The sequence below is a fragment of the Cyprinus carpio genome, chromosome B14 (assembly GCF_018340385.1).
Source record: "Cyprinus carpio isolate SPL01 chromosome B14, ASM1834038v1, whole genome shotgun sequence".
Lineage (NCBI taxonomy): Eukaryota > Metazoa > Chordata > Actinopteri > Cypriniformes > Cyprinidae > Cyprinus > Cyprinus carpio.
Genome location: NC_056610.1, coordinates 14,498,815 through 14,523,967, shown reverse-complemented (window position 1 = coordinate 14,523,967; position 25,153 = coordinate 14,498,815). Strand labels below are relative to the sequence as shown.

At 35.1% G+C, this 25,153-nt stretch overlaps 1 protein-coding gene across 1 annotated transcript in view; it reads right to left on the bottom strand.

The window, feature by feature from the left end:
• Positions 1-653: 653 nt before the first annotated feature.
• The window catches only part of LOC109102484 (prominin 1a), a 44,113-nt gene continuing 19,613 nt past the window's right edge, over positions 654-25,153 (bottom strand). Inside the window, 28 exon segments of the mRNA XM_042738799.1 lie at positions 654-1,065; positions 1,752-1,786; positions 2,317-2,423; positions 3,903-3,971; positions 4,374-4,397; positions 5,421-5,536; positions 7,489-7,578; positions 7,673-7,741; positions 7,821-7,901; positions 7,999-8,052; positions 8,601-8,618; positions 8,843-8,935; positions 9,114-9,185; positions 9,281-9,427; positions 10,511-10,522; positions 10,524-10,563; positions 10,861-10,964; positions 11,802-11,925; positions 12,023-12,175; positions 12,269-12,428; positions 13,020-13,083; positions 14,100-14,174; positions 14,274-14,491; positions 14,834-14,857; positions 15,029-15,118; positions 15,195-15,258; positions 16,610-16,730; positions 24,019-24,224. Coding sequence (XP_042594733.1) covers positions 2,354-2,423; positions 3,903-3,971; positions 4,374-4,397; positions 5,421-5,536; positions 7,489-7,578; positions 7,673-7,741; positions 7,821-7,901; positions 7,999-8,052; positions 8,601-8,618; positions 8,843-8,935; positions 9,114-9,185; positions 9,281-9,427; positions 10,511-10,522; positions 10,524-10,563; positions 10,861-10,964; positions 11,802-11,925; positions 12,023-12,175; positions 12,269-12,428; positions 13,020-13,083; positions 14,100-14,174; positions 14,274-14,491; positions 14,834-14,857; positions 15,029-15,118; positions 15,195-15,258; positions 16,610-16,730; positions 24,019-24,224 — 2,358 coding nt within the window. The 3' untranslated portion in view covers positions 654-1,065; positions 1,752-1,786; positions 2,317-2,353.

Here is a 25,153-nt window from a genome sequence, read left to right as displayed (position 1 = left end):
TGTTCTTCTCTTGCTCTCGTTCAAGCAAATGTCTCTCTGAGGTACATTCACTCGCTTTAAAGTTGACAATAAGTTCACATATCAACAGATGTCCACAAATATTGTTATATCAAGTAAACAAAAAGCCCTAAAACCTGAGACCTACAGTGAAACAAGATTTGGTGTCACACAGCAATAATCAGTAGTTTACAGTAATCCAACAATGTGTTGGAGAACAACTGTCGTTAGTACAAGTCAGCAAAATAAGGAACCGAAATATCATTAATAATTGATATATTCAGCAAAACTTAAGTACGTAAAACTAGCAAGATCTTTTAGGGGTGTTACTTAATCCAGATGCATCATATCTTACATTTTCAGTACAAAAGTGAGCATTAACACATATAGATGTCTTAAACTGCTAACCACAGCTCAGTATCAAATGTGGTTTAGAAATCTAAGCTTCAAACAAATCAAAGACCAGCTCTTGTGAACTGTGGCTAACATGTCCCACTAGCTAAAAATCTGAAAAGGCAACAATGCATTCACCCTTGAAATGGCTTGACAACATCTATCTGTACCGAATTAGCACTAGTTAGCACTTAGCATGTTTTCAATCACCTACATATCCTTGTTTATGTGTAATATTTGTGGCTCATGGGTGGCTGGCTTGATCTGTTTCAATAAAAATCCATTCGGCCGCTCAGTGGACAAGACTCAGCAACATGTTGAATTCTCCACAGTGTTAAAAGAAAAAAAGAAACACAAAGAAAATAAGAATGCAGCAGTCGAAGCATTGTTATGCTCATCACACGTGATTTCTCAATGACTGTAAACAAAGACTCATGTAGTAGTTAAAACAGCCATATACTGTGAAGCCTCCCTGACTATGACAGGATGTGACATCAGAGAATAGCTCGTTGAGGGGACAGTCCATAAGACAGTACTATAATCATAAGGGTGCAAAATAGTTAAAACAACAAGAATTCGAGTCATCTTGATGTGATGGGAACATGGACAGGTCCCAGCTTCAAGTATGTGAGTTTCCTTTTCTTAAGAGCTGAGTCTGCCGTTGACAGAGAGAGTCTGTGGTAAAGAAATTCATAGTGAGAGCAACATACTAGTATTGTACAATGCATACCATATTTTTATTAGTTTTTTATTTTGTTTAGTGGTTCTCAACCAGGTGACCGGGCCTCAAGGTGATTTAAAATAAGACAAAACAACCATTCAAATAACCCAAAACTAAAACTCAAGACATATGTTGTTTGAATTCACACCCTCAACATTTTTTTTTCTTTGAAGAACCAGGGTTCCTACTAGATATTTGAAGAAACTACATTTTAAAGTGATTTTCAGACTAGTGTTATTTTGGTATCATTAAGACACTATTATAGTTTTTTACTATTTTGAATTTATTTTTTTGTCCATTTCATTTTAAATTTAGTTTTTGTCATTTTTATCAGTATTTTAAAGTATGCATATAGCGTTTTTATTACATTTTACATTTAATTATATTAGGTTTAACTAAATGAATTTTTGTCTTGGCAACTAGCTGAAATAGGTTATGAATATACAATTTTCTAGCTCTAAAATATTTAATCAGGTAGAAATTGTGAAAAAAAAATCCTTATCCTTTTCCAGTAAATCACAAACAACTGGAAAAATCATGGGGCATTCGAATATTGTTGTGGACAGTGGGGGGCCATGAGGGTAAAAAAGGTTGAGAAGCACTGATTTAATGTAAAACAAGGCCAATTTAAACAACTTACATTCCACAAAGGTTTAATTCCAGTTTCCAATATCACTGCATGAGAAAAGAAACAAATATTGCAGAATTACACCTGCTGCGCAGTTTCAGAATGAATGAAAAGACTGATACGAATGAACTGGTGCACATGAGACGTGAGAGGGGAGATGAGATTTTAGACCAAGGTAAAGAAACAAAACACACAGTGAGTGCTGGCATCTATCTGTTTGCAGAGCTGTCAGGAATGTTTGAAGTCAAACACTGGTGGATCACAATCATACGGGCGAGTGGTTAGTGATGGACCATAAAAAAATACAATTCACACAAAGCTTCCCAGAAATGTTATCCAGGCGGAATGCTTCAGGAGATGGGATGCAAAAACTAAACATGCTGTTGGTGTAATGACAGAAAAAAAGAAGAAACAGAAATATTTTAAAGTGCATGCCAATAGAGTATACATAGACAAGAGAGAAAAGTTTAGGAGACACTCAAACAAATGCATACTATGTAATCAATTTGGACAAGAGGAAGATGCTTGTTAAAGAGAACGATCAAGTCCATTTGCTCTCATCTGCAGCTCTCAGTACCTTTCTGTAGTTACAAGACAGACCGTCCTCCTCAAAGTCACCAGTCGGCGTGGCGCGGGGGCGCTGAGGCCCGTGGGAATCGAGTCATAGTGTCATAAGTAGGGATGCTTGAGGCGCAAAGGGAAAAACTGTTAGGCCTGGAGTGTATTTAAAATCCACACACACACCACTGAGATGCCTCCATCAGCTCTCCATCCATCTTTAACCCATCAACAGAAGAGCAGGACGGGGCTTTCAAAATGACACATATAGCTCTATTGTTAATAATTAAAGGTGCTGTAGGTGATTTTTATTTAGAATGCCTCACATAATAAATGTGCTACAACCTGACAGAAATTACATGTATCTGTGATAGCACTAGGCTCAAAAAAAAATCAAGAAGAGAATTAGAATTTGTAAGTTTTCGTTATAAAGTATATTTTATTTTATGTATATTTTTTTTTTTTTTCCATTCAAAATCAATCAATTCCACACTTGAAAATGTGAAAAACCTTATCACAAGTGGTAAGACATATTAAGTCTGAACTCGTGACATCTAGGCTAATACATTAACTACCTTTTTAAAGTTTGGGGTAAGTTGTAAGAAGTGTTAAGTCATATTAAGTGCGATCTAGTGATATATTTGATTATAAATTATCTATTTTAAATTGTAATAATATTTCACAGTATGTAATATTTTAATATATTTTTTATTGAGATAAATGTGGTTGTGGTACAAGATTAAAATTGTTAAAAGTCAAGTTATTTAAAATAATTTAATGAGTTTATTCTCAACATTTTATCTAAATTAAAAAAAAAAAAAAAAAAACGTTAAAAAAATGTTTTATCTCGAAACATCATGATTTTATTCTCAAAATTTCATGAGTTAAATCTTGACATTTTATTTAAACATTTTTTCGTAAAATTTAACGAGTTTAATCTCGTATTATAATGACTTAAAAGTTTGAGATCTTTATTTTTTTTTGAATATTTAATCTTTTATTTTTTTAATATTGCTTGGCCCTAATCCTCTTCTGTAAATAAATGCATACTTCTTTCAAAAACCTAAAAAAATCTCATCGAACCCAAACATTTGAATGATAGTGTTTGTATGTATACAAGCTCTGTGTCATTCTAGCCCACCATCCTGACCTCTGTTACATGTTTTGCTGTTGAAACACATGCCATTAGTGATGAGTTAGAGAGAAAGACCATTCACAGCCATAACAGCCTAGTGCTAATTTCAAGAGTCACGCAGGTAGAAAAAATATGAATAAATTCACAAATGCGAATTTTGCCAGTCAATAAATTCTGCAATATCTAATGCATGCAGTGTTAATATAAATTAAAATATCATGCAAGAGTGCAAACCACAAATTATGCATTACTGCTGTTGAATTAGAAAGCATGCAAGCACTAGTTTAACAATAAAAATAAATAAATAAATAAAAAATCAGACTCCCAGGAGCTTGTTTGTGCAAAGGGCAATTTAAAACTGTGCATGCACCTGACACCTCATAATAACCTCAATCGATCTCTTTCCCCAATGCATGCGGTTTAGTAGCGTAACACACGCAGGGTGTATACGGGGATATAGTTCTGATTACCTTGCCATTACAGGATTTTGGATACCTTCTAAATGTTCATTATAATAACCATTAATACCAATTTCCATACTGAAATAAATCATTACATAGACAAAAATCAAACAAAACATGATGTGACATGAGAGAAATGGCATGCGACTATGAACAAGCTTCAATTTAAAGCGTTCTTGAAAAATGTACGCGCAAGATAGAGTATGAAATGGTATAAATTGCAATCGGATCTTGTACAATGTACAGCAATAGTTTTAAGGTGTGCTCTTAAGGTCTCTGTTTTAACAGCCCTTCATGTTAAACAAGGGAGCTTCAAAGATAACACACCAACACAAGCAGTGCCCTTCACCCGAGAAGCATTCCAAGGCTTAGAGCTTAAACCAGCACCATTAAGCAGAAAGTTGTATGTACAAAACAGGAAAGGGATGTCGTTTCAGCAGTAAAGTCGACAGCAGAAGTATGAGGGAAAAAACATCTTACTTTTTCATGGGAATTGTCTCAATGCTAAAAAGATACAAGACAAGCAAAGATGTTACAGAGATGCACTGTAGTGGTATACAGAGACATCACGCGGATGTCATAATGGACGTCTCTGGTCAAGACACTTGGTGACATGTCAATCGCAATGATATTTTACTGTAAACGCATGAATGCTCGAAAAATGCTAAAACAAAACACTGTTTGTACAATATATACATGTAATTCTCATAAAGTGCAAAGTGCTGGACAGAAAGATGAAGGATGAAGAAAGATGGAAATAGCAATAATGGTTATCATAACGTGAAATGCCAAGTCCCTGAGACAGAGGAACTAGAAAGAACAGAGAAAAGAAACAGAATCAGAGCACACAGAGAGAAAAAAAAGATTTATTAACTACTCAAGGCAGAAGAAAGAAAAGAATGAGGCATTTGCACTTTCATATATTATGTGTATCATTCATTATACAACAGTTATGTCCGGTCCTGTCATTTGTTTTCATTAGAAGAGTAAAACAATATACAAACAATATTAAATCCAAAGTTCTCTTATGAAACCCTAGATGGGGCTGGTTCTAACTCAATCTGATATAATTACATCATTATTCACATTGCGCAGATGATTGGTTTATTTTCGTATCAGCAGCCAATGAGCTCCCTGCTCAACATTTAAATACTCGGCTAGTGTGTACTGTAGCATTTGCAGCGCACTTCAGAAACCCTCCACCTTCCCCAGCTCCACCTGCATAGATCTGCTATGGGTTGATTTCATGTATGCTGTATATGAGGGATTATTTCATATATGTTATATGTGCAGCAGCAGTATTTCTTACATGCTCACAGCAGCATGTCTGTGGATGTACTGGCAGTTGCAAGTCTTGGTACTTGCTCTGCCACAGCAGTGTAGCAGATCTATTCCGCCAAGACACATTAATATTCCATGTATATTGCTATGCTAAACTCTCTGAGAGTTGTCGCGACAGAACTTTGTTTATAGAACTGTAATCATTGGGGTGCTAAATAGCAATCACACATTTGGTGGGATACTTACTCATCATAGACATCCTCTGTGTCCATTCTGCGGTAGAACTTGGCAAGTTTGACAGACAGGATAATGCTAGGGAGCAGAAACAGTGTGGAACAGCCCAATCCAAACCAGAATGTGTTCTGCAACAAATAAACACAAGATTAAAGCCAACCAAAAACTGCACTCTGCTTAACCATAAATGACATACTCTCCATACATTTATTTGTTCTGACAAGAAGATTTTTCAAAATTCATAAAAAGTGGAATATCTAGCATGGGACGTTTTTTCATATAATGGAATGATCTCATTCTAACATACAGGGTGATCGGATACAACATATCCAACCACGGGAAGAAAATGTTAAGAAAAAGTTTTACAAATAGATTTAAGCAAATAAGTAGCCATCAGGAGTCACTGACTGTGACTTACAAAGACCTCAGATGATGGCAGTTTTGGATTAACATACAAAACTGTCAAATATTATCCTTATCTTGTAACATTACTGTACTGTATATTACTCCTTCTCAGATACTATACCTGGATATTACTTTGACACACTCAACTCAGAATCCCTCCCAACTTTAACAAGCATTTTCTGTAAAGCTGCTTTGAAACAATATGTTTTGAAAAGTGAAAAGTGCTATACAAATAAACTTGAAATAAACTGAATTGACTACCAAAGGCTGAGGTTAAACGCTTCAACTTTAACTTTACGTTCTTCCTGCTTCCTTCCTGAATTATACAGGGGTCAATCTTTGGGTGTCTGTGAAAAGAGCAGCTTGCCACTAATTACTACAGGTAGTTAACAGCCTGAATGCTTCCTGCCCTCACTGGTTATGATGTACAACATTTTGTGTGTGTGCCCTAGTATTCCCTACGAGTACAGTAATACAGTAAAACTAAATTTTGACCTTGTGGGGACATTTTTTTTGGACCCCAGGAGGAAAATAACTTATAAATAAAAATCTAAATATGCAGAAAGTTTGGTGTTTGAAAGGTTATGTACCCATAAACATGGAAACCTGTGTGTGTATCTAATTAACCACATTTTTGGGGCAAATTTGTACCCAGAAGTGAGCAAAATCTTATTAATTTTAGTTAAAACAGTACAAAAATAAAGTAAATGACATAGAAGTCCTATCTTATCCAAAACTAAATCTTCCAATGGATCAGTTCAGTTAAGCTGATCCCAATCATAGAATACAGTTGCTTTGGTGCGATTCATACATGTGCAAGGCATACAGAGGAAAGGGTAAAACACACAGGGCCCCATTCGCACATGGATTTGTGTGACGGGGTCAAACACCCTGACTCCTTACAAATCCCACACACACTTGCCTATAATTTCAGATAATAACCTGGGACCTCCTTCCTTCCTTATGGTTACCCATGGGGCTTTGACCACACACATGCAAAGCGCAGCAGTGTAGCCCATCCCAGCCTGACTGGGTGTTCTACATACTTGACATTTTCAAACGCTGCCAGAAACATTATATCAACCCTCTCTCTTACACCAAAACTGCATTTCACATATTTAAGTCCTAAGTTGCCTTTGATATATACTACCATTCATTTGTGGTCTATAATTTATTTAGGGTTAAAAAGAAGTCTCCTGCTCATAAAGGTTGCATTTATTTGATTAAAATACAGTACAAACAGTAATATTGTGAAATATTATTACTGCTCAAAATAAATGTTTTCTGTTTTAATATTTTAAAATGAATTTAAAAATGACTTTTCAGCAGCCATTACTCCAGTCTTTCCAGAAATCATTCTAATATGCTGATTTGGCACTCAAATAAACATTTCTTTCTTTCTTTCTAAAAAAAAAAGAATAAATTCCATTCACAAAATGCTTCAGAGGACTTGCAATATATTGTGAATATTTAGTTTGGCCTTCTTATAAGATGTTTTTATCAGTGCCTTTGTACTTTTTTAAGCTTTGGAAGTATAAATCACCATCCACATTTACTGTATCTAAAACCAAACACTCCTTTTTATTTCATGGATGTCAAAATATAATGAAAGACATGAGATGATGTTGAGAACAATTTCTTTTCCATGTGGTTCTATTGCTGATGGGCATCTTACCATTGAATCCAGCAGGAAACTGCAGCCCAGGATCTCGGCCGTGTCCACAATGTTGCTGAGTGGTTTACAGGTGGCGACCTCCAAGGCCAGCTACAATGAGGCAGCAAAACAAAAGGATTACAAGCAAAAACAATGCAGAAGAACTGACCAATCGCCACCAATCTAACATGCTTAAAATACTCACAGATGTTCTGATCCAGTCAATATACTGCTTGAAATAGCCAATAATAGTCTGCTTGTATTTCTCGGTTTCCTGTTTGAGTATATATTAACCATCAGCACAATACAACTATGCACCAATCATTCAGACATGTTTTTTTTTTTCACATTACCTGATTGATCACAAATGTTGCATTGTGGGAAATTAGGTACTGGGCGGCATCAACGGCTGCTAGTACGTCTCTAACTCTGACCTAAAAACCAATGTGTTTACTGCTCATCGGAAATGCATGTTCTGAAATGCATCTATTGTGATATTTATAAACTGAGCTTGGTTTTAAAATAACTTACAGGCAGGTCTGAGGATGTCCTCTCCAGAAGTCTGATGCTCTGATTAAGTGTGCTCTTTAATAAGAAAGATAATTGACACACAGAAAGCATGAATCATGTCCAAATGACTTATAATCTGAAATGCTTATAAAAAGGTAAATGGTCATTTTGGAAAAATAAGATGACATTTCAAGGGAATCAACAGGTTGACAAAATGCCATGCAACCCGATAGTTGCATTACATGCATCACATGCATATTATGTCACAAATAAATTAAGAATTTGACACAAAACTGTTGTAGTATGATACATTTAGCATACAGTGGGAATCATTGGATGAACTTTATCATTCACATCTCATATAGATATGCTAGTATGCACTGGAAAATAAATGTTCCAGTCTTGTAAATGCAAATGCTTTAACCAATGGTGTGAAAACAATAGAAAACATCACAATTTTCTGTTTGATGCCACTAGATGGACAGAAATTCAACACTACACTTTTGACCAGTTTTCAAATTTACACATTTGGAAGTTTAAAAAATGTCAATAGCACATGATGTTATCACACAAAAAAGGAGGAAACAACTTGTAGGTTATGCAGCTATAACTGGTAGGCTTACCCTTGCTTTCACATATTTCTTGGAAGCAATAAGTCAAGTTGAATGTGTTAAAGAAAATTTAAAAAAAGAGATTGTTGAAAATCAGTCAGGATACGAACAGAAATATTAACTTTCAATCTTTTCAGAAGTTTTTCATTTGCAATCAGTAGCACTTATTAAATATAAGAGAAGATTCAACAGAACCATTCATGGATAAGAATGTAATCAATGAAATGAGCATCAGTGAGACAGGGATAGGTTACCATGGACTTCTCCAGTGGGATGACTTGTTGGATGTGGATCTGCCTTATAGTATTAGCGTGTCCCTTTAATGAGGTCTGCAAGGTCCCTTTAGACTGCAAAAGAGAGAGATACAGGGCAAAGAAGAATCGGCCCCAGAAAAGTTCAGACAGGTACTAACCATGAAACTGAATTTCAAATAATATTAATAAAATATGGAATAATTCCATTTGACACTGTAACTTTGTTTTTAATTAGACCACACATTAACCTTATAAACCTCATAAATCTTACCAACTGATCAGCTTGAGCATCAAGTCGACTAGCGAAATCAACTAGATCTATGCGAGTCACTCCTTTATTAACCTGAAAATATGAGCAGAAACACATGAGAACCCACAGGATATAGTTGCAAAGCCTATGGTTTCAAAGTTTTAATCAAAATGTGTTCAAGTATGTACCTCCTCCAAATAGGCAGCAAAGTCAATCTCATTAATGCCAGTTTCAGTGAAGCTGATGAGATTCTGTTTGCCTTCTGACTCCAGAAGAATGATGCCACGCAGGTCCACCTTCATCCCTTCAAACTTCCTCGACACATCCTTGGAGTACTGCAGAAAGAAAAGAGGCTCTGTATAACATGAGTCTAGGAAATCTGTATGGACTGCCATGAGGAAATATTCTACAACATACAGTCTGACCAGTGGGACCATTAGTAAAGAATAATAACTATATTACATGAGTCTAGGAAATCTGTATTGGGTGCATTGGTGAAGTATTATAACAAATATAATTTATAATAATATATATGTTATTTTTATTTTATTTTATAAAAAATATATAATATATAATAAAATGATAAAAATAGAGAATACATATACATAACCTATTCTATGTTATTTACATTTTAAAAAAAAAAAAAAAAAAAAAATAAATAAATAAATATAAATATATATATATATATATATATATATATATATATATATATATAAATATATATATATATTTAATCAGCACCTGATAATTATGTTCTCCTACATGATTTGAGAAAATCTAATAAGTATACCTCATTGAGAGCACAAACATCTGTCCATTTGTACAAAGCAGTTCACATTATTTTCTTTATTTTACATTTCATAAAAATCCTAGAATGTTCTATTTAATGTGCTCTCAGATTTTTGGATCCTATGTGACACTGGATCAAGAATGCTGGTTTGAAGCCTTTTAAGCGAAAACAAAAATCTTTCTGCTGAAGTGAAGGAATTTATAGATGCTCTATATAAAATATTTCAAATGGTTATGCATGAAACGTTTTAAGATATTTTGCCAGTTCCAAAGAACAGAGAGAAAAACAACAACACTGGACTGGAAAAACATACTGTTCACTTTTTTCTTTTTTCTAGAGTGTTACTCAACAAACCAGTGGATGATGTGCATTTCCTTTGAAGACACAATCCACACACTATAACCCCAGAAACTGAACCTCGAACCTCAATAATTAGTAGGAAGGATGCCTGAGTTTGTACATGTCCTGGCATTCAGCTTCAGAGTAAAATAAGACTGACTCAAAAATGACTCAAAAAGCATGATGCATGGTAAATAAAAGGTAATATCTTCTTAAAAAAACTTTAAATGTCCGAGTGATTTTAGTTGTGATTTGCATGTGCACATGAACAGAGCCTTGATCCACTCACAACGCTGGTGTTGATGAAGAGCTGAGTAAATCCCTCTGTTGTCCTTACAATTACTGTAAAAGTGAAGAGAAAAATATTTTCATTTCAGACATTTTATTCTCTGCTGCCACCTTCTGGACTACTGAAGGACAACGACAACTCTGAGCAAAATGGCTCAGGAAGGAAAGGTCAGAGGAAATAACAAGCGTAATTTGTTTGCATATTTGATTCAACATCGAATTTTTAATACACTAAATTCATAAATTTGTCCAATTTGTATCAAAAAACCTTGTGCTGATAGCACCAATACTTAACACTACTATAGTCTAATGTAATTGTTCACCTTTATTAGATATTCATGACAAGGTTACCTGTAGAGAGAATATGCTGTAAGGTCCAACTCAGGATCATTGTACAGGTATCCTGGTATGAAGTTTTTCCAAGCAGAGTTGACCAAGTTGGGAGTATCTAACACCTACACACACATGATCACACTGAATAAGACATATCTGAGACAGGCAGGCTTTTAACTTTTTATTTGTCTTTTAGCATGCATACAATGGGTACCATAAGTCTGAACCCACTAATGAAAATGCTTATGTTGGTAATTTGAATTATTATGTATTATTTTAAAAAATAATATAATATAATATAATATAATATAATATATATAAATTAGGGCTGTCAAATGATTAATCACGATTAATCACATCCAAAATAAAAGTTTTGTTTACATAATATATGTGTATATACTGTGTGTATTTATTATGTATATATAAATACACACACATGCATGTATATATTTTTAAGAAGAAGATGTTATGTTTATATATTAAATATATTTATATATAAATAAAATATAAGAATATAAATATATAAATGTATATACATGTAAATATTTTCTAAATATATAAATTATGTGTGTGTATTTATATATACATAATAAATATACCCTGTACACATACATATATTATGTAAACAAAACTTTTATTTTGGATGTGATTAATTGTGATTAATCATTTGACAGCCCTAAATATAATATATAATATAATATAAATTATTATTATTATTATTATTATTATTATTTTTTTTTTTATTTTTTTTTTACATTTTTTCTATTTATTATTTTATTTTAGTGTGGGAGTGTTTTTTAATTATTTTTTTGTTTTTACAGCAGCACCTGAGCTGCATAAATGTACATTTTCATGTAAAGCTCTATGATCATTTTCTCCAGCATGATTTGAGATGATCCAAAGATCATCTTGTGCCTTAATGAAAGCAAAAACATCTATAGCTGTGTTGTTTCTCTTACCTTAAACAGCTGTCGGGTTTGAAAGGGTTCGCACACAAGCTTTTCTAAATTCCCACCCGCCAAGAACAGAGCTGTTATCACTCCCATGAGCACCCAGGAGAACAGGAAGCTGAAGCCCACACCTCTGAGAGAGACAGGAAGAGTGTGTGAATGAGTGCAGAAGAGGCTGTATATCACATCCATTTGATGTGTTTGAAGACTGATATTACAGTCAAACTCACGCCATGAGCAGGTTGCCTCCTGTGTTAGAGACACAGCCACGTGTGGTTGGAGTGGCGTGCCTGTCAAATCCCAGAATACCACACAACAAACCCAGAAAATTGAAGGTGAGGATAAGCACAACCATACAGCACAGGGTGATACAACAGATCCACCTGAAATGAAAACATTATGAACAACGTCAAGGGCACACGAAAGACTTTTTGCCAAGAAAGTTTCGTCTAGTTGAGTTGAGTCCTCTGAAGTACCTGTAGAAATCCATCTGATCGACCTGAGGGTATATGTCCTCGATCTGCGAGTGTGTGTGAGAGATCATTTTGGTGAAGTTGGTCAGAGTGCTGTGAACCGGGAAGAGCTTGGTGAAAGTGGTGACATTTGATCCAACATCGTCCAGAAGAACCTTCACCCCTACAGAAAAGCCACAACAGTATTAGAAAATGTTTCAGTGCAGATTTAGTGACAATTTTTATGTGTAAAACACTTTTTATAATCTATGCTATTTATAGAAAATTGCGCCTGTTGTGTTGTGAAAATTGTGTTGCGTCCTCCTCGGGCCTTACAAGGAATAAGCATGTGCTAAATATTAAAATTTAAGTAATATGTTTTTTAAATCAATTAAATGATAACATGTTACACTTTGTTAGTTTGGCAAAGTTTAAATGAGTTTGATCTGGATAACATTAGTTTAATTTTACAGCATAACCTAAGCATTAATCTAACTTTAAATGTTAAAAATGTGTAAGTATATATGGAAATTAAAATTCAACTAGAATAAAAAATAAAAGTAAAAAATAAAAGTATTGTTCATTGTTAGTTCATGTTAGCTATTACATTATCTAATGTTAATGTATAGAACCTTATAGAAATAATAGTTATAGTGTGACTGTTTAAATTTAGTAAATGAAAAATATGAAAAGGCATTTTTTTAATTACTCAAATGGAAATCTGCATGAATCTGCATGATCTGAATTCTAGTCTAGATTTAATCTTTGAACTCACCTTCCACAATATTTCGGGTTTGATCTGTCACCAAGTTGGGAGTGTCATTGAATGATGCAAAGCCCTGTGTGACACAGATGAAACGGTGAAGAGTGAGCAAAGCTGATATGCTCCTTCAATACCAACATGAAATCCAAACAGACCTTATTTAATTTCTTCAGTTATACACTAATGTTCAAAAGGTAGTTGGTAAGATTTTTTTAGTGTTTTTGAAAGAAATCTCTTATGCTCACCAAGTTTTTCTATTTTAAAACATTTTAAAATGTAATTTATTCCTGTAATGCAAAACTGAATTTTCAACAAGAAATCATTCTATGTTAATTTGGTGCTCAAGTAATATTTCTTATTTTAATTGTATTTTGTGGAAACTGTGATGAAATATATATTAGGGCTGTTAATCGCGATTAATCGCATCCAAAATAAGTTTTTGTCTACATAATATCTGTGTGTACTGTGTATATTTATTATGTATATACAAATACACACACATGCGTGTATATATTTAAGAAAAATATGTTACGTTTATATATTAAATATATTCATATATATAATATAAAATATAATAATATAAATATTTACATTTGCATTTATGCATTTAGCAGACACTTTTATCCAAAGCGACTTACAGTGCATTCAGGCTATACATTTATTTTTTTTAATCAGTATGTGTGTTCCCTGGGAACTGAACTCACAGCCTTTTTCGCTGCTAACACAATGCTCTACCACTGGTACACAGGAACACTATATAAATATATACATGTACACTATATACTGTACTTGTGTGTATTTATATATACATAATAAATATACACAGTACACACAAATATGTTATGTAAACAAAAACTTTTATTTTGTTTAACAGCATTTATGTGTGTGTATATACACACATACACACACAAAACTGACCTCAACCCCCTGCCTCCAACTACTTGGATTCATTTCATTATGTATGACCACTTGTCTTGATCAAATCAATTCTCAATGGATAATTTTTTGTTTTCTCTTTTTGAATATCCTGTTTCACTGTGAAACACAATATGTTCTGTCCTGAATCTATGCAAACACGTCAGAAAATCGTACCTTTTCCACAATCTGACCAAGATCTGTCTTTAGAACTTCATTCACTTTGTCTAATTGGTTGGTCACATCAGTCAACTGAAAAAACAAAACAAAAAAAACAATTAAAAAAATAACAATTGTGAACCATGTTGGTGACAATATGTTGGAAGAGAAGATGAGAAATCATTTCAGTACCGATGAGTAGTTGGCTGCAATTTCTAGCTTGGGAAGGGTGCTTCGTATGTTGTGACAAATCTCAAACGATTGTGGATGTGTGCAGACAGGATCGTTGAGGGCATTGCTAAGGCTGCCACGTACCAGGCTGAGGTTCGCCTGCAGTTTGACTGTTCCTTCCTGTAAAGTCTCCAAGCTCAAACTCACATTCTCTAGAGCATCCTTAGTGTCTCGCATTGCTAAGAGAGGAAACAAACAAGCAAACACACACACATAAATGAACATTCAAAAACAAAGACAATAACCAAGGCACACTTAATTCTTAAGGACATAAAATCCACACATGCATCTTTAATTTAAAAATACTCTAAATCTTATCCATTTAGATGAGATTGTCTTTGTATCTTTCAGTGCATTTAATTTTGGTTTAAGAGACATGATGGGCAGGTTCCACCAAGGAAGGATTCAAGAATACACATGGGAAAATAACTGGGCCAGGTTTTGTGGGAAGAAATAAGGAGTCAATCACAACTGTTACAGACAGATAAGGGAAGGACCAGTAAGAGTCTATTACAGTTTACCTTTAATGGCTTTCTCCACTTTAACTAACAAATCAAAGACAAAACAATGAAATAAGACACCACCTAAAGCAACGGATTGAATATCCACATTATATTCTCATAGGATATATAATATATTATGATAAATAATATTCCCAGCAAAGGTGAAAGAAAGAGAAGAAAGAAAACAAACACACACAAAGGGGAGTGACATACTTCCAGTCATGCTGAGAACCCCGTTGAGGGCGGGCTGCACGTCTTTTCCCAACTCCTCATGTATCCTTCCACCCAAGATCACACCTACATCTGAAGAAAGACCACAATGAGTCCCACATTCAGAAACACCTTCCATTCCACTCCAGATGACTGATAGCACACTTACTCTCCAGGTCATGCAGCACATGTTGCTTCACGGTGTCATACTTGGAGATCAGGTAATCAATTTGCTGAAGGGGAGACAACACAGCAATATATTTAGCAAAAAGAACCTTGCTTGCCAGTACTAAGACATATACTGATGAATACTTTTGCAACTATGTAATCAAATATAATGATATCTAAACTGTTCAACTGACCATTGTTTCACACATTTAGCCATCCATCCATCCATCCATCCATCCATTGTCTATCTTTGTCTGTCCATCCAACAACCAACCGACTATCAATCTTTTCTGTCTGTCTAATCATCCATTTATCTTTTCTGTCTGTCTAATCATCCATTTATCCATAACAACCAACCAACCCATTTCTGTCCATCATCCTTTTCTGTCTGTCTAATCATCCATTTATCCATCATCCATCCATCGTCCCAACCAACCATCAATCTTTTCTGTCTGTCTAATCATCCATTTATCCATCTATCCAGCCAGCCATTGTCTATCTCTGTCTGTCCATCCAACAACCAACCGACCATCAATATTTTCTGTCTATTCATCCATCTACCTATCCATCCATTCATCTATCCATCTATCTATCCATTTATCCATCCAACCATCCATCCATCCATCCATCATCCATCCATCGTCTATCTCTCTGTCTGTCCATCCAACAACCAACCAACCGTTCACCAATCCTATCTATTCATCTATCATCTGACCAACCAACCAACCAACCATCATTTCTGTCTGTACATCCATCCATCCATCCATCCATCCATCCATCCATCCATTTATCCATCCATCATCCATCCATCGTTTATTTCTTTGTTTGTTCGTCTATCTATCTGTCTGTCGTTCAAAAATCTTTAATCTATCTTTCTATCTATTTATCTATCTATCTATCTTTCTATCTATCTATCTATCTATCTATCTATCTATCTATCTATCTATCTATCTATCTACCTACCTACCTACCTACCTACCATATCCATCCTACCAACCCAATACCTACCTATCCATCCATCCATCCATCCCTCCATCCATCCTCCGTCCATCGTGTCTATGTCTGTCTGTCTATCCGTTCACCAATCTTTTCTATCTATCTATCTATCTATCTATCTATCTATCTATCTATCTATCTATCTATCTATCTATATCATCATCTGTACATCCATATCCTATCTATCATATCCATCCATCCATCCATCCATCCATCCATCCGATCTCTCCTGTCCATCCAACAACCAACCAAACCAACCAACCAACCTAACTATCTAACCAACTATCATCCATATCTATCTATCAATCATCTTACTACCTGTCTGTCCCCATCCATCCATTTTCTGGACCTATCTATCTATCCATCCATCCGACCAACCAACAAACCTCCCAGTGTAATAGTGCTGGATGTATTACTCACTGCTGGGGTCTGATTGGCGAAGGTGTGCAGGTCTTTCAGGTTACTCTTCACCAACCTCCTCATGCTCTTCAGCTGAGAACTCAGGTTCTGATTGGCTGCATACGCACAAAGGACCCCTGCCCTGATGATTAAAAACAGAATCAATCAAACAGCACAGACTAAATCAGATCCAAGCTAGAAAAACAAGAATAGGAACATATGTATGATTGTTATGGCCCTTTTAGTAAAATACTCTCTGGAGTGTCAGTAGGGGGCAGCACTAAGATGCATGTTCCTCACAACTGTTCTCTCTCCGTAGGATACTTTAATTGCATCGCTTTGGGAATGTTCTTATACTCTGGCATACATTTATTGAGAACTAAGAGGCAACATCATACTGCTGCAGGTCTATACATGAAGAGAGCACTTTTATTATGCAACTCTGTGAATAAATCCAAAGGAACCTTCGTCTTGAACAGTTGGAAAAGAACTTAAAAAAAAAAAAAAACTAGGGTGACTGTGAGCTCTCCTTAATTAGACTGAGAGACACTTCAAGGAAAAGCCAGCCCTATTTTAGTACCTATTCATGATTCACACATCCTAATTGGGCTGTGCTCATGGCTACTGTGGGAGCCACTGAACGATGGCAGCACCATCATGCTAGGCGTTCACTGCAGTCTGAGACAAAAGCAATGAATGACTTATGCAACAATAGTGCAAACAGGAAGGCTTTTTGTGACATTATATCAAAATGTGTGAATCACTCTTTGTTGGTTTTTTTGCATAAATATGATTGCATCATAAACAGATGAATCTGTGGGTGCTGCGAATTAATTGCATCAATGCTTTCACACACTTCTGCAGGATGGGATTTGTCACAGCTAGCAACACTAAAGATAGATGAATATGGGGGGCATGGGCAACTTCCTGGTTTAGATGCGAATGCAAAACACGTCCTGTATAGACACGACTTAAAAGAAAACAGTTCCAAAATGTCTGTACATCTAAAAGTGCTCCAGAAAATGAGCCTGTGAATGAAACTATGTTATTTGACAACACTAGCTGTACAGTTTATTATTCTCTCTGTAGGCAACATAGCTTTTTTGTTAGAGATGTATTATGTTTAATACATGAGGACCAAGGATAAGCAACATTCAGAATATAAGAGAAGTGTCTCCCTTTCAATTCATGGGGGGCACTTAAAATGAATTGGCCTCATGCCCCACAGGATGCTGAGCTGACAGAAGAGGAATTTACTGAACTGCAGTTTTAAGAAATTCAACAGAAAAAACCATTCAACACAAGATTTGCGATAGAACATGAATAATTTCATAAACACTGACCAACTGACAATTTTGGAAAAATAGTTTATTATAAAAGCTATTCATATTTATTAACTATTAATAATGAATGATTTTATTTGTCAAAAAATCATACTGTTTTTAAAGTTACTTTATTAGTAAGTACTGCAATGAAGCTATTTTAAATTTAAAATTCAAACATGTAAAAAAGCTTTCTGGGAAATGAAGTGTTCCTCAAACATGGACATCCATAAAATTATAAAAATTATGTGTAAAAATGTGTCTTTTGTATATTTTTTGGGGTAATGCATACTAATAAATTACTATGAATTACAAGTTACATAATTTTATAATATACTGTATTATCATTGTTATTCATTATATTCTAGAATAACAACTAATAAAGATAAATTATTAAAAAAGACTACACTTGAAACAGCTATGAATTAAATTTTTATTTTGTTTTCTTAAATTCAGTTCTGAATCAAATTCAGTTACAATTTAGGTTTGAAAGAGCAAACTGGTTTTAAAATTGCACACATGTGATGAAATGCTGTGCTTTATATGCAGATAATAGGCATTGCAGTATGGTATCGGTAGGTAAAAGAACAGAGAATGGTGTGGTGGAGAAATGGGTTGGGTGGCTGGCTACAAAGCCCTATTGTTTTTCCTCCTTCTCACCCCCTTATTCTCCATGTCCTCCTCTCTCTGTCTGGTAAGCTGCTATCTGCTCTGCTCCGTAAGGTCAGGGAAAACATAGCAGCAGTGAACAAAGAGGCTTTGAAGATGGCAAAGTGCATTCCACATAGAGGGCATTGAGACGGTCTAAAACTCTGCAGTGCACCTCATATGAACCAGCAATATATAAATAAATAAAACAAAACTGAAATTTGCATTTCTTTATTAAATATTGCTTTTTTAATATTGCTTTGAGCTGACTTTGGCATCATGTTGAAAATAGGCTTTGTAACTTGGATTGGTTCAGTGCACTGAAGAATGTCTCTATAGACTAATGGAGGCAGGAATCGCGTTACTCCCACAATGATCGCTGTATTTAGCCAGACTGGACCCTGGGGCTGCTCCCACAGCATCCCTGTCTAAAAATGCCTCAGTGCGGGGTTTGAGGAGCAGAGTGGGGGTGAGGACCTCCTTGACTGCCTCTTTATACAGAAGATGACCCACCGGGTTTGATTTCGCCATGAAGGCATTCCAGGTCTACCTGTTGATTCCTCTGTGCTCAACAGACCTGTAATGTGATCGGCCCACCACTGCCAAGCTACTGACCCATACAAAGACGTCCACTGTCAACTGGAAAATCAGGGTCAGTCTTTTATTTTAGAAGGCAAGACAGAAAAGATACTACCATTACCACAAAATAAAACACAAGCAGCGATTAAAAAATGTGAAAGAATTTATATTACATGGTAATAATAGTTTTGTGCTTGTATATACACTTCTTTATAAAAGTATCAATAAATTGCACATTTGACAGATTTTATCCCTAAAAGTAATATATTGAAAATACACTTATTTCATACTAAGTATAGTTCAAATCTATTAACATATTTACCGACATATTGTTTGAGACTTACTGATATAAAACTTTCTTTGTAGTACTACTTGCCTTAAATGTGTTTTTATGTCACTATTAATAAAGATTGTATGATATTTGAATAATATCGGTGTTTAATACAAGATATTTAAAGTGTACCTAAAGTTTACTTGCAATAGTTCCACTTTAGTAGAATCAAAAACATTTCAGTATATCTTTAATTGGACCTTGGCACTACTTCCACACAATAAAAGTGCATTAAAGTACAAAATAAGTAGTTCCAATTACCAATATCGTATATTTAAAGTAAGGGTATTTTTATTTTTAAGCACATAAATTTGTAAATGTATTTGTAGTATGCTTAGCATGAAAAATGTATTTTACATACATTTAAGTTATTTTTTTATTTTATTTTTTTTTACTAGGGGATCCAGCATACACAGGAACCTTCAATATTTAAAAAGCATCTCTGGAAGCACCCAAAGACTTTAAAGAAGCTAAAATATGAGATGGGTTATATCTGTTAAATTTTTTATTTTTTTTGTCAATTTAGTCCCATGTGTAAATAACACAAATGACGGTATGCAAATTCATTAACAAATATTATATTTTAGTTCTGATGAAAAACAGTAATATAAAAAGAATACAAATAAGTAGGTGTGTCCAAACTTTCAACAAGAAGATTTATAAAGCAGCACATTTTCAAATTAGATTCCAGACTGTTTTATTATTCCAGAGGAAATCGAAATGTTCCTTTTAAAAAGTTCCCAAAGGTTTCAAGTTGAATATGTTTGTGGAAATGGAAGCGGCAAGCCCCATGTGTGTGCAGTGAAAGTAGGCCAGATCGGGCGGGTAATTGAAGTGTGAGACAATCATTTCTCTTTTCCATTCATGTGTAGGACAGAAGGAGGACACATGATTAACCATACAATCAAAAGTTTTCTCTCTCTCCATTCTGTACACCAAAATATTGTGGGCGTTTTTCTTTGAGCTGAATATTACATTTAAATACTCATTATTCATCATCGCAACCGACAGAAGAACCTCTTGACTGACTGATTTACATTTGTATACAGTGGACTGGTGACATTAATATCTAATGACTGATATTTACATGCTGCTTTACAAAAAAACAATCACAACCCTGCAAATACACAGATAAAAAGTCAACTGTACAGCTATGTACAGCACACACACACCGGAGAGAGTCTGACGCAGAGTCACATCAGGACATATTGTCACTGTTACCATGGTTTCTCTCTCTTACGCAAACACATTCACACATTTTACTAGATATAACTAGATATAGACAATCCTCAGGCACTAGATAACCTAAATAAGGGTTTCTAAAACATATTAGCACAAAGGACCCCTTTCATAACCCCTAACTGTCTGATGACCCTATAAGTCAGTGAGATTTCAATTTCCAAATGATCAAATTCTAACTGAAGTACTAGTCAAAATCTTAAAGAGAAATCCACTAATCGGAGTGGCCGCTGTTACTATAGAAACTGCTAATGATTTCATCAAGTCTCTCACACTCTCAACTTTGCAGTATTGTTTTTATACTTATAGAACCGTTATAGAGGACTGAGGCGGGATCTGTCGCTTTCATCTAGTGGAATATCTAGAGTAATATATATGGTAGAATTTGCAAGTGTTTGCATGTGTTTGTTTGTTATGATTAATTACCAAGATTGAATCTCAATCTAGCCATGCATTATAATATTTCAAGGCTGAACGGACCGAAAACAGACCCAAAGACATTTAACAGCACAAACACTGTTTTAGGTTTTTCTATGACTAAACGGGGTGATAAAATGAATGAAATGTGTGAGCACTGCACAGCCCAGCTGCACTATGGATGTCATGTGGGTTCACAGGCTCTACTGTATTAGATTTGACAGGCCGTCTCTGCAAGCTGAGCCCTGGGGTTGGCAGAGGAGCAGTGGCCCCGGTGACCTTCAGTGCCCTGAGCGTAACACTCCTTCTGAGTAGCAGCCGGGTTTCTGCTCTGCATCCAATCACAGCTAAGCAACAGTCAGCCGAGCGAGTCCCTCCACCCCACGGGAATAACACATTACAAATTAGACCGCTTTAATATCTCAACTGTTTCTCCTAGACATCAATGAGATTAAACTGAGAGCAAATAGAGACTTCTGCTTAAGATTTTTCTCCTGAGAAACCTGAAAGAGCTCAGTAAGCTTATGTTTCCTCTAGAGTTCAGAAAAGATCTCAACAATGTCTCCAACTGTGTGCCATCAAAACCAAGAGATTTCAATGTGAACTATACTTCTCATCAAATTGTTCCAAAGAGCAATTACCTCTACACAAATGATTCTCATTTGTGTCTATTTTTAATCCCCCTAAGAAATTTAAGAGAAAGATTTAAGGAAATAGGTTTTTATTAATTTAAGTGTGCATTAAACAACAACAACCTATAAGCAATGAAATTGTCTGTTTTGAGCCATTTTAGGACCACAGCTGAAGATAATGAATTTAATGGATGAATCTTATCGTTTATATGTATGTAAACCCTGATGTCTTATCCATGTATCCAATGTAAAATTCATGGTCCATTTTAAAGATACATTAACCATGAATTTTACATTGACATGGATAAGACAACAGTGTTCACATAAATTAAAATGAGCAGATTAATTAATTATCTTTAGCTGTGGACTAATTAAATATAAATACACATACATATTTAAATAAATCTATAATAAAACAGCAAGCAAAAGCGTGACAGCGTCATTATTTTTTAAAGGGCAGCCTTCTCCAGAATGATGACACAAATTTATGTGTGCGGTCATTTGTAAATAACGCCAATAGCATCTATTTTTAGTACAATGGCACATGGCAACTTAACACCATTACATTTTAAAACAGAAAACATATGTTTTATATACACATTATTGTTCAAAAGTTTTATGGCTAGTAGGATTTAAACACTTTTATTCAGCAAGAATGTGTTAAACTGATCAAAAGTGACAGTAAAGACATTTATAATGTTACAAAAGAAGTCAAAAATTTAGTTTTTTTTAAATCACAGGAATAAATTCAATTTTAATAATTATTAAAATAGAAACCAGTTATTTTAACTGTAATAATTTTTCACAATATTACTATTTTTACTGTATTATTAATCATAAATGTCGCCTTGGTAAGCATAAGTGATCCAGAAACATGAAAAATCTTACCAATCCCAAACTTCTTAATGTACAGTGAACTTATATATAAAAGAGTATATAATAGTATAAATTTAGGACAGACCCTCTTTTTTACGAAGTTGCATTATGAAACCATTTGCAGCCAACTGATTATGCATGTTAAGCATGTACCAAACAGATAGTAATGGATGCCAGTGATCTAAAGTCTGGAAGACCGTCGGACAAAGTCTTACAAGAATTAAACTAAAAATATGAGTAATACATGCCTAAAGCTGTTATGTTGCCTGACCATCACACCATTGTGTTCATGACTGGGTTGACAGTGTCCCTAAGAAATGCTGTTTTTCTCTTAAATAGTGTGTGATGGCACTAATGAGGAATTTTCTTGTCATAATTGGATCACTTCTTTAATTATTCATCAAGCCTAAATTATGCCCAGTGTTTTATGTGAAAACAGCAGAGCCCTGAGAAAAGTGGCCTGAGTTTATCAAGCAATTATAATAAAAGTTTGGAAAAGACAAATGAAAAGACAGGTCAACGAATCTCCAGAACAAGAGCCCTGGTTTCACCCCACCACGAAAACATAAAAAACACCATTCAAGCACCTCTCCAAACACATCAGAAGGTGTCCAACTCATAACCTCACACTCAAGAAATTTTCCATAATCTCTCTTTGAGAGTCCTCTCAGGACAATCACGTAACATTTGAATGATTTTCAGTTAAACTTCTCACTAAGAGACTGGGTGGCGCCTGCCTCACATTAAACAAGATTGACCCGCTTTAATCTAGCACTGAACAGAGGAATGTGCAGAGTAGCCCCTGTTACAGCTTCATCAGAATCATAAAGGTTGAAATCCCAGGAGGTTTGTACATGAGGAGACATGGCCATCTCCAGGCAGCCAGGCATGTGCTGTGGAATCTTTAATAAAGAGCTAGCCAGCTGAATGCACAAAGCTGAGGAACATCAAACACTCTATTCAGTTCGTCATCGCTATCCTGGAACTCCTGCTTTTGTTCAATTCCGCTGTATTTCTTCCTGGAGTGTACACTTGTCTACAATATGTCTTTGGGAACATGGTAACTTTAGGAAAGAAAGAATAACTACAATGTTGAGGACTTTTATTGAAATTATCATCAGTTTTGGGTTTGCTTTGGATTATTTAGGCTCTATTCCAAAACCTACTAAGCTGCCTTTGCTGTCTGCTACCTGCGTTTTAAGTGGCACCTTGTAAGTGACCAGTTTGGAAAGCTTCCACAAATAGAGACGTAATTCGTAACTGATTTGAATAGAGCTTGATGATAGTATGCAGCTAAGTTTAGACTTTGATTTTCTATAGTTATCATTCTTGTGTGAATGGGCCTTTACTGTGTTAATGCAAGCACACATGCACACAAAAACTTACGTGATAATGAAGGTGGTGGTGAGTAACAGTGTGGTCAGCAGTCCTCTAAGGCAGTCTGCGTTCTTCCGCTGTCTCTGGTGCATCTCTCCTCCGCAGTTATCACAGCAGCGGCACAAACAAAACAGAAGCCCCACCAGCGGTAGCAGCACGGTGAACAGCAGGCCCAGTGCCGCGCACACCACAAAACCAAGCTCATAGTAAATCACCTGCACACGACACAAAGTTACTTAGATCAGAAATTCTAACATGATCAATAAATGCAAACAAACTGAGTTATTATTTGAGATGGTTTCCTTGATGCAGTTTAAGCCTAGTCCGAAATGAAGTTTATTATGAAGTAAATTAATCTCAATTATGGCTTAATTTGCATCCAGGGAACCATCCAAGTTATACAGGTTTAAAGTTTAGGTTTAGTTCTGTGGGTAAAAGGAAGGGAGCCATGTGTGATTATTTTAGAACTACAGTTACACTAGTGAGCACTACATGTACAGAAATGAAAGGAGTAGTTCACCCAAAAATGAAAATTAGCTGAAAATGTACTCATCCTTTGGACATCCAAAATGTAGATGAGTTTGTTTCAAGCAATATTGTGGATATAAGACTTACATTTTAGCCAGAAGCTACAGTTTGAAGTTAAAAATATCCTAATGATGTATTTGTTTAAAACTAACTCACTTCTCAAGCTTTTCACTTCACAAGATGTTAATTGATGGACTGAAGTCGTGTTGATTACTGTGATGACATTCTGACGGCACCCATTCACTGCAGAGGATCCAATGGTAAGCAAGTGATGGAATGCTAAACTTCTTCAAATCTGTTCCGATGTAGAAACACACTCCTTTACATCTTATATGGCCTGAGGGTAGGTCGATTTTTCAGCAGATTTTTATTCTCGGGTGAACTGTTCCTTTAAATTATTATCACCAGTTTTTTAAAGGAACACTAAGATATATTTAAATGAGCTACAAAATATTTTCACGGTTCATATTTTTTACAAAATGCAACAAGACATGGAGGCTTTTGCACTCCTTTTCAAGTAAAGCAAATATCCTTGTCTCCAAAGCCTTCCATTAAAAGGGCTTTTGAAGTGAGGGAAATTAAACCATGCTCTGCAAAAATTTCCATGCCGTATGTA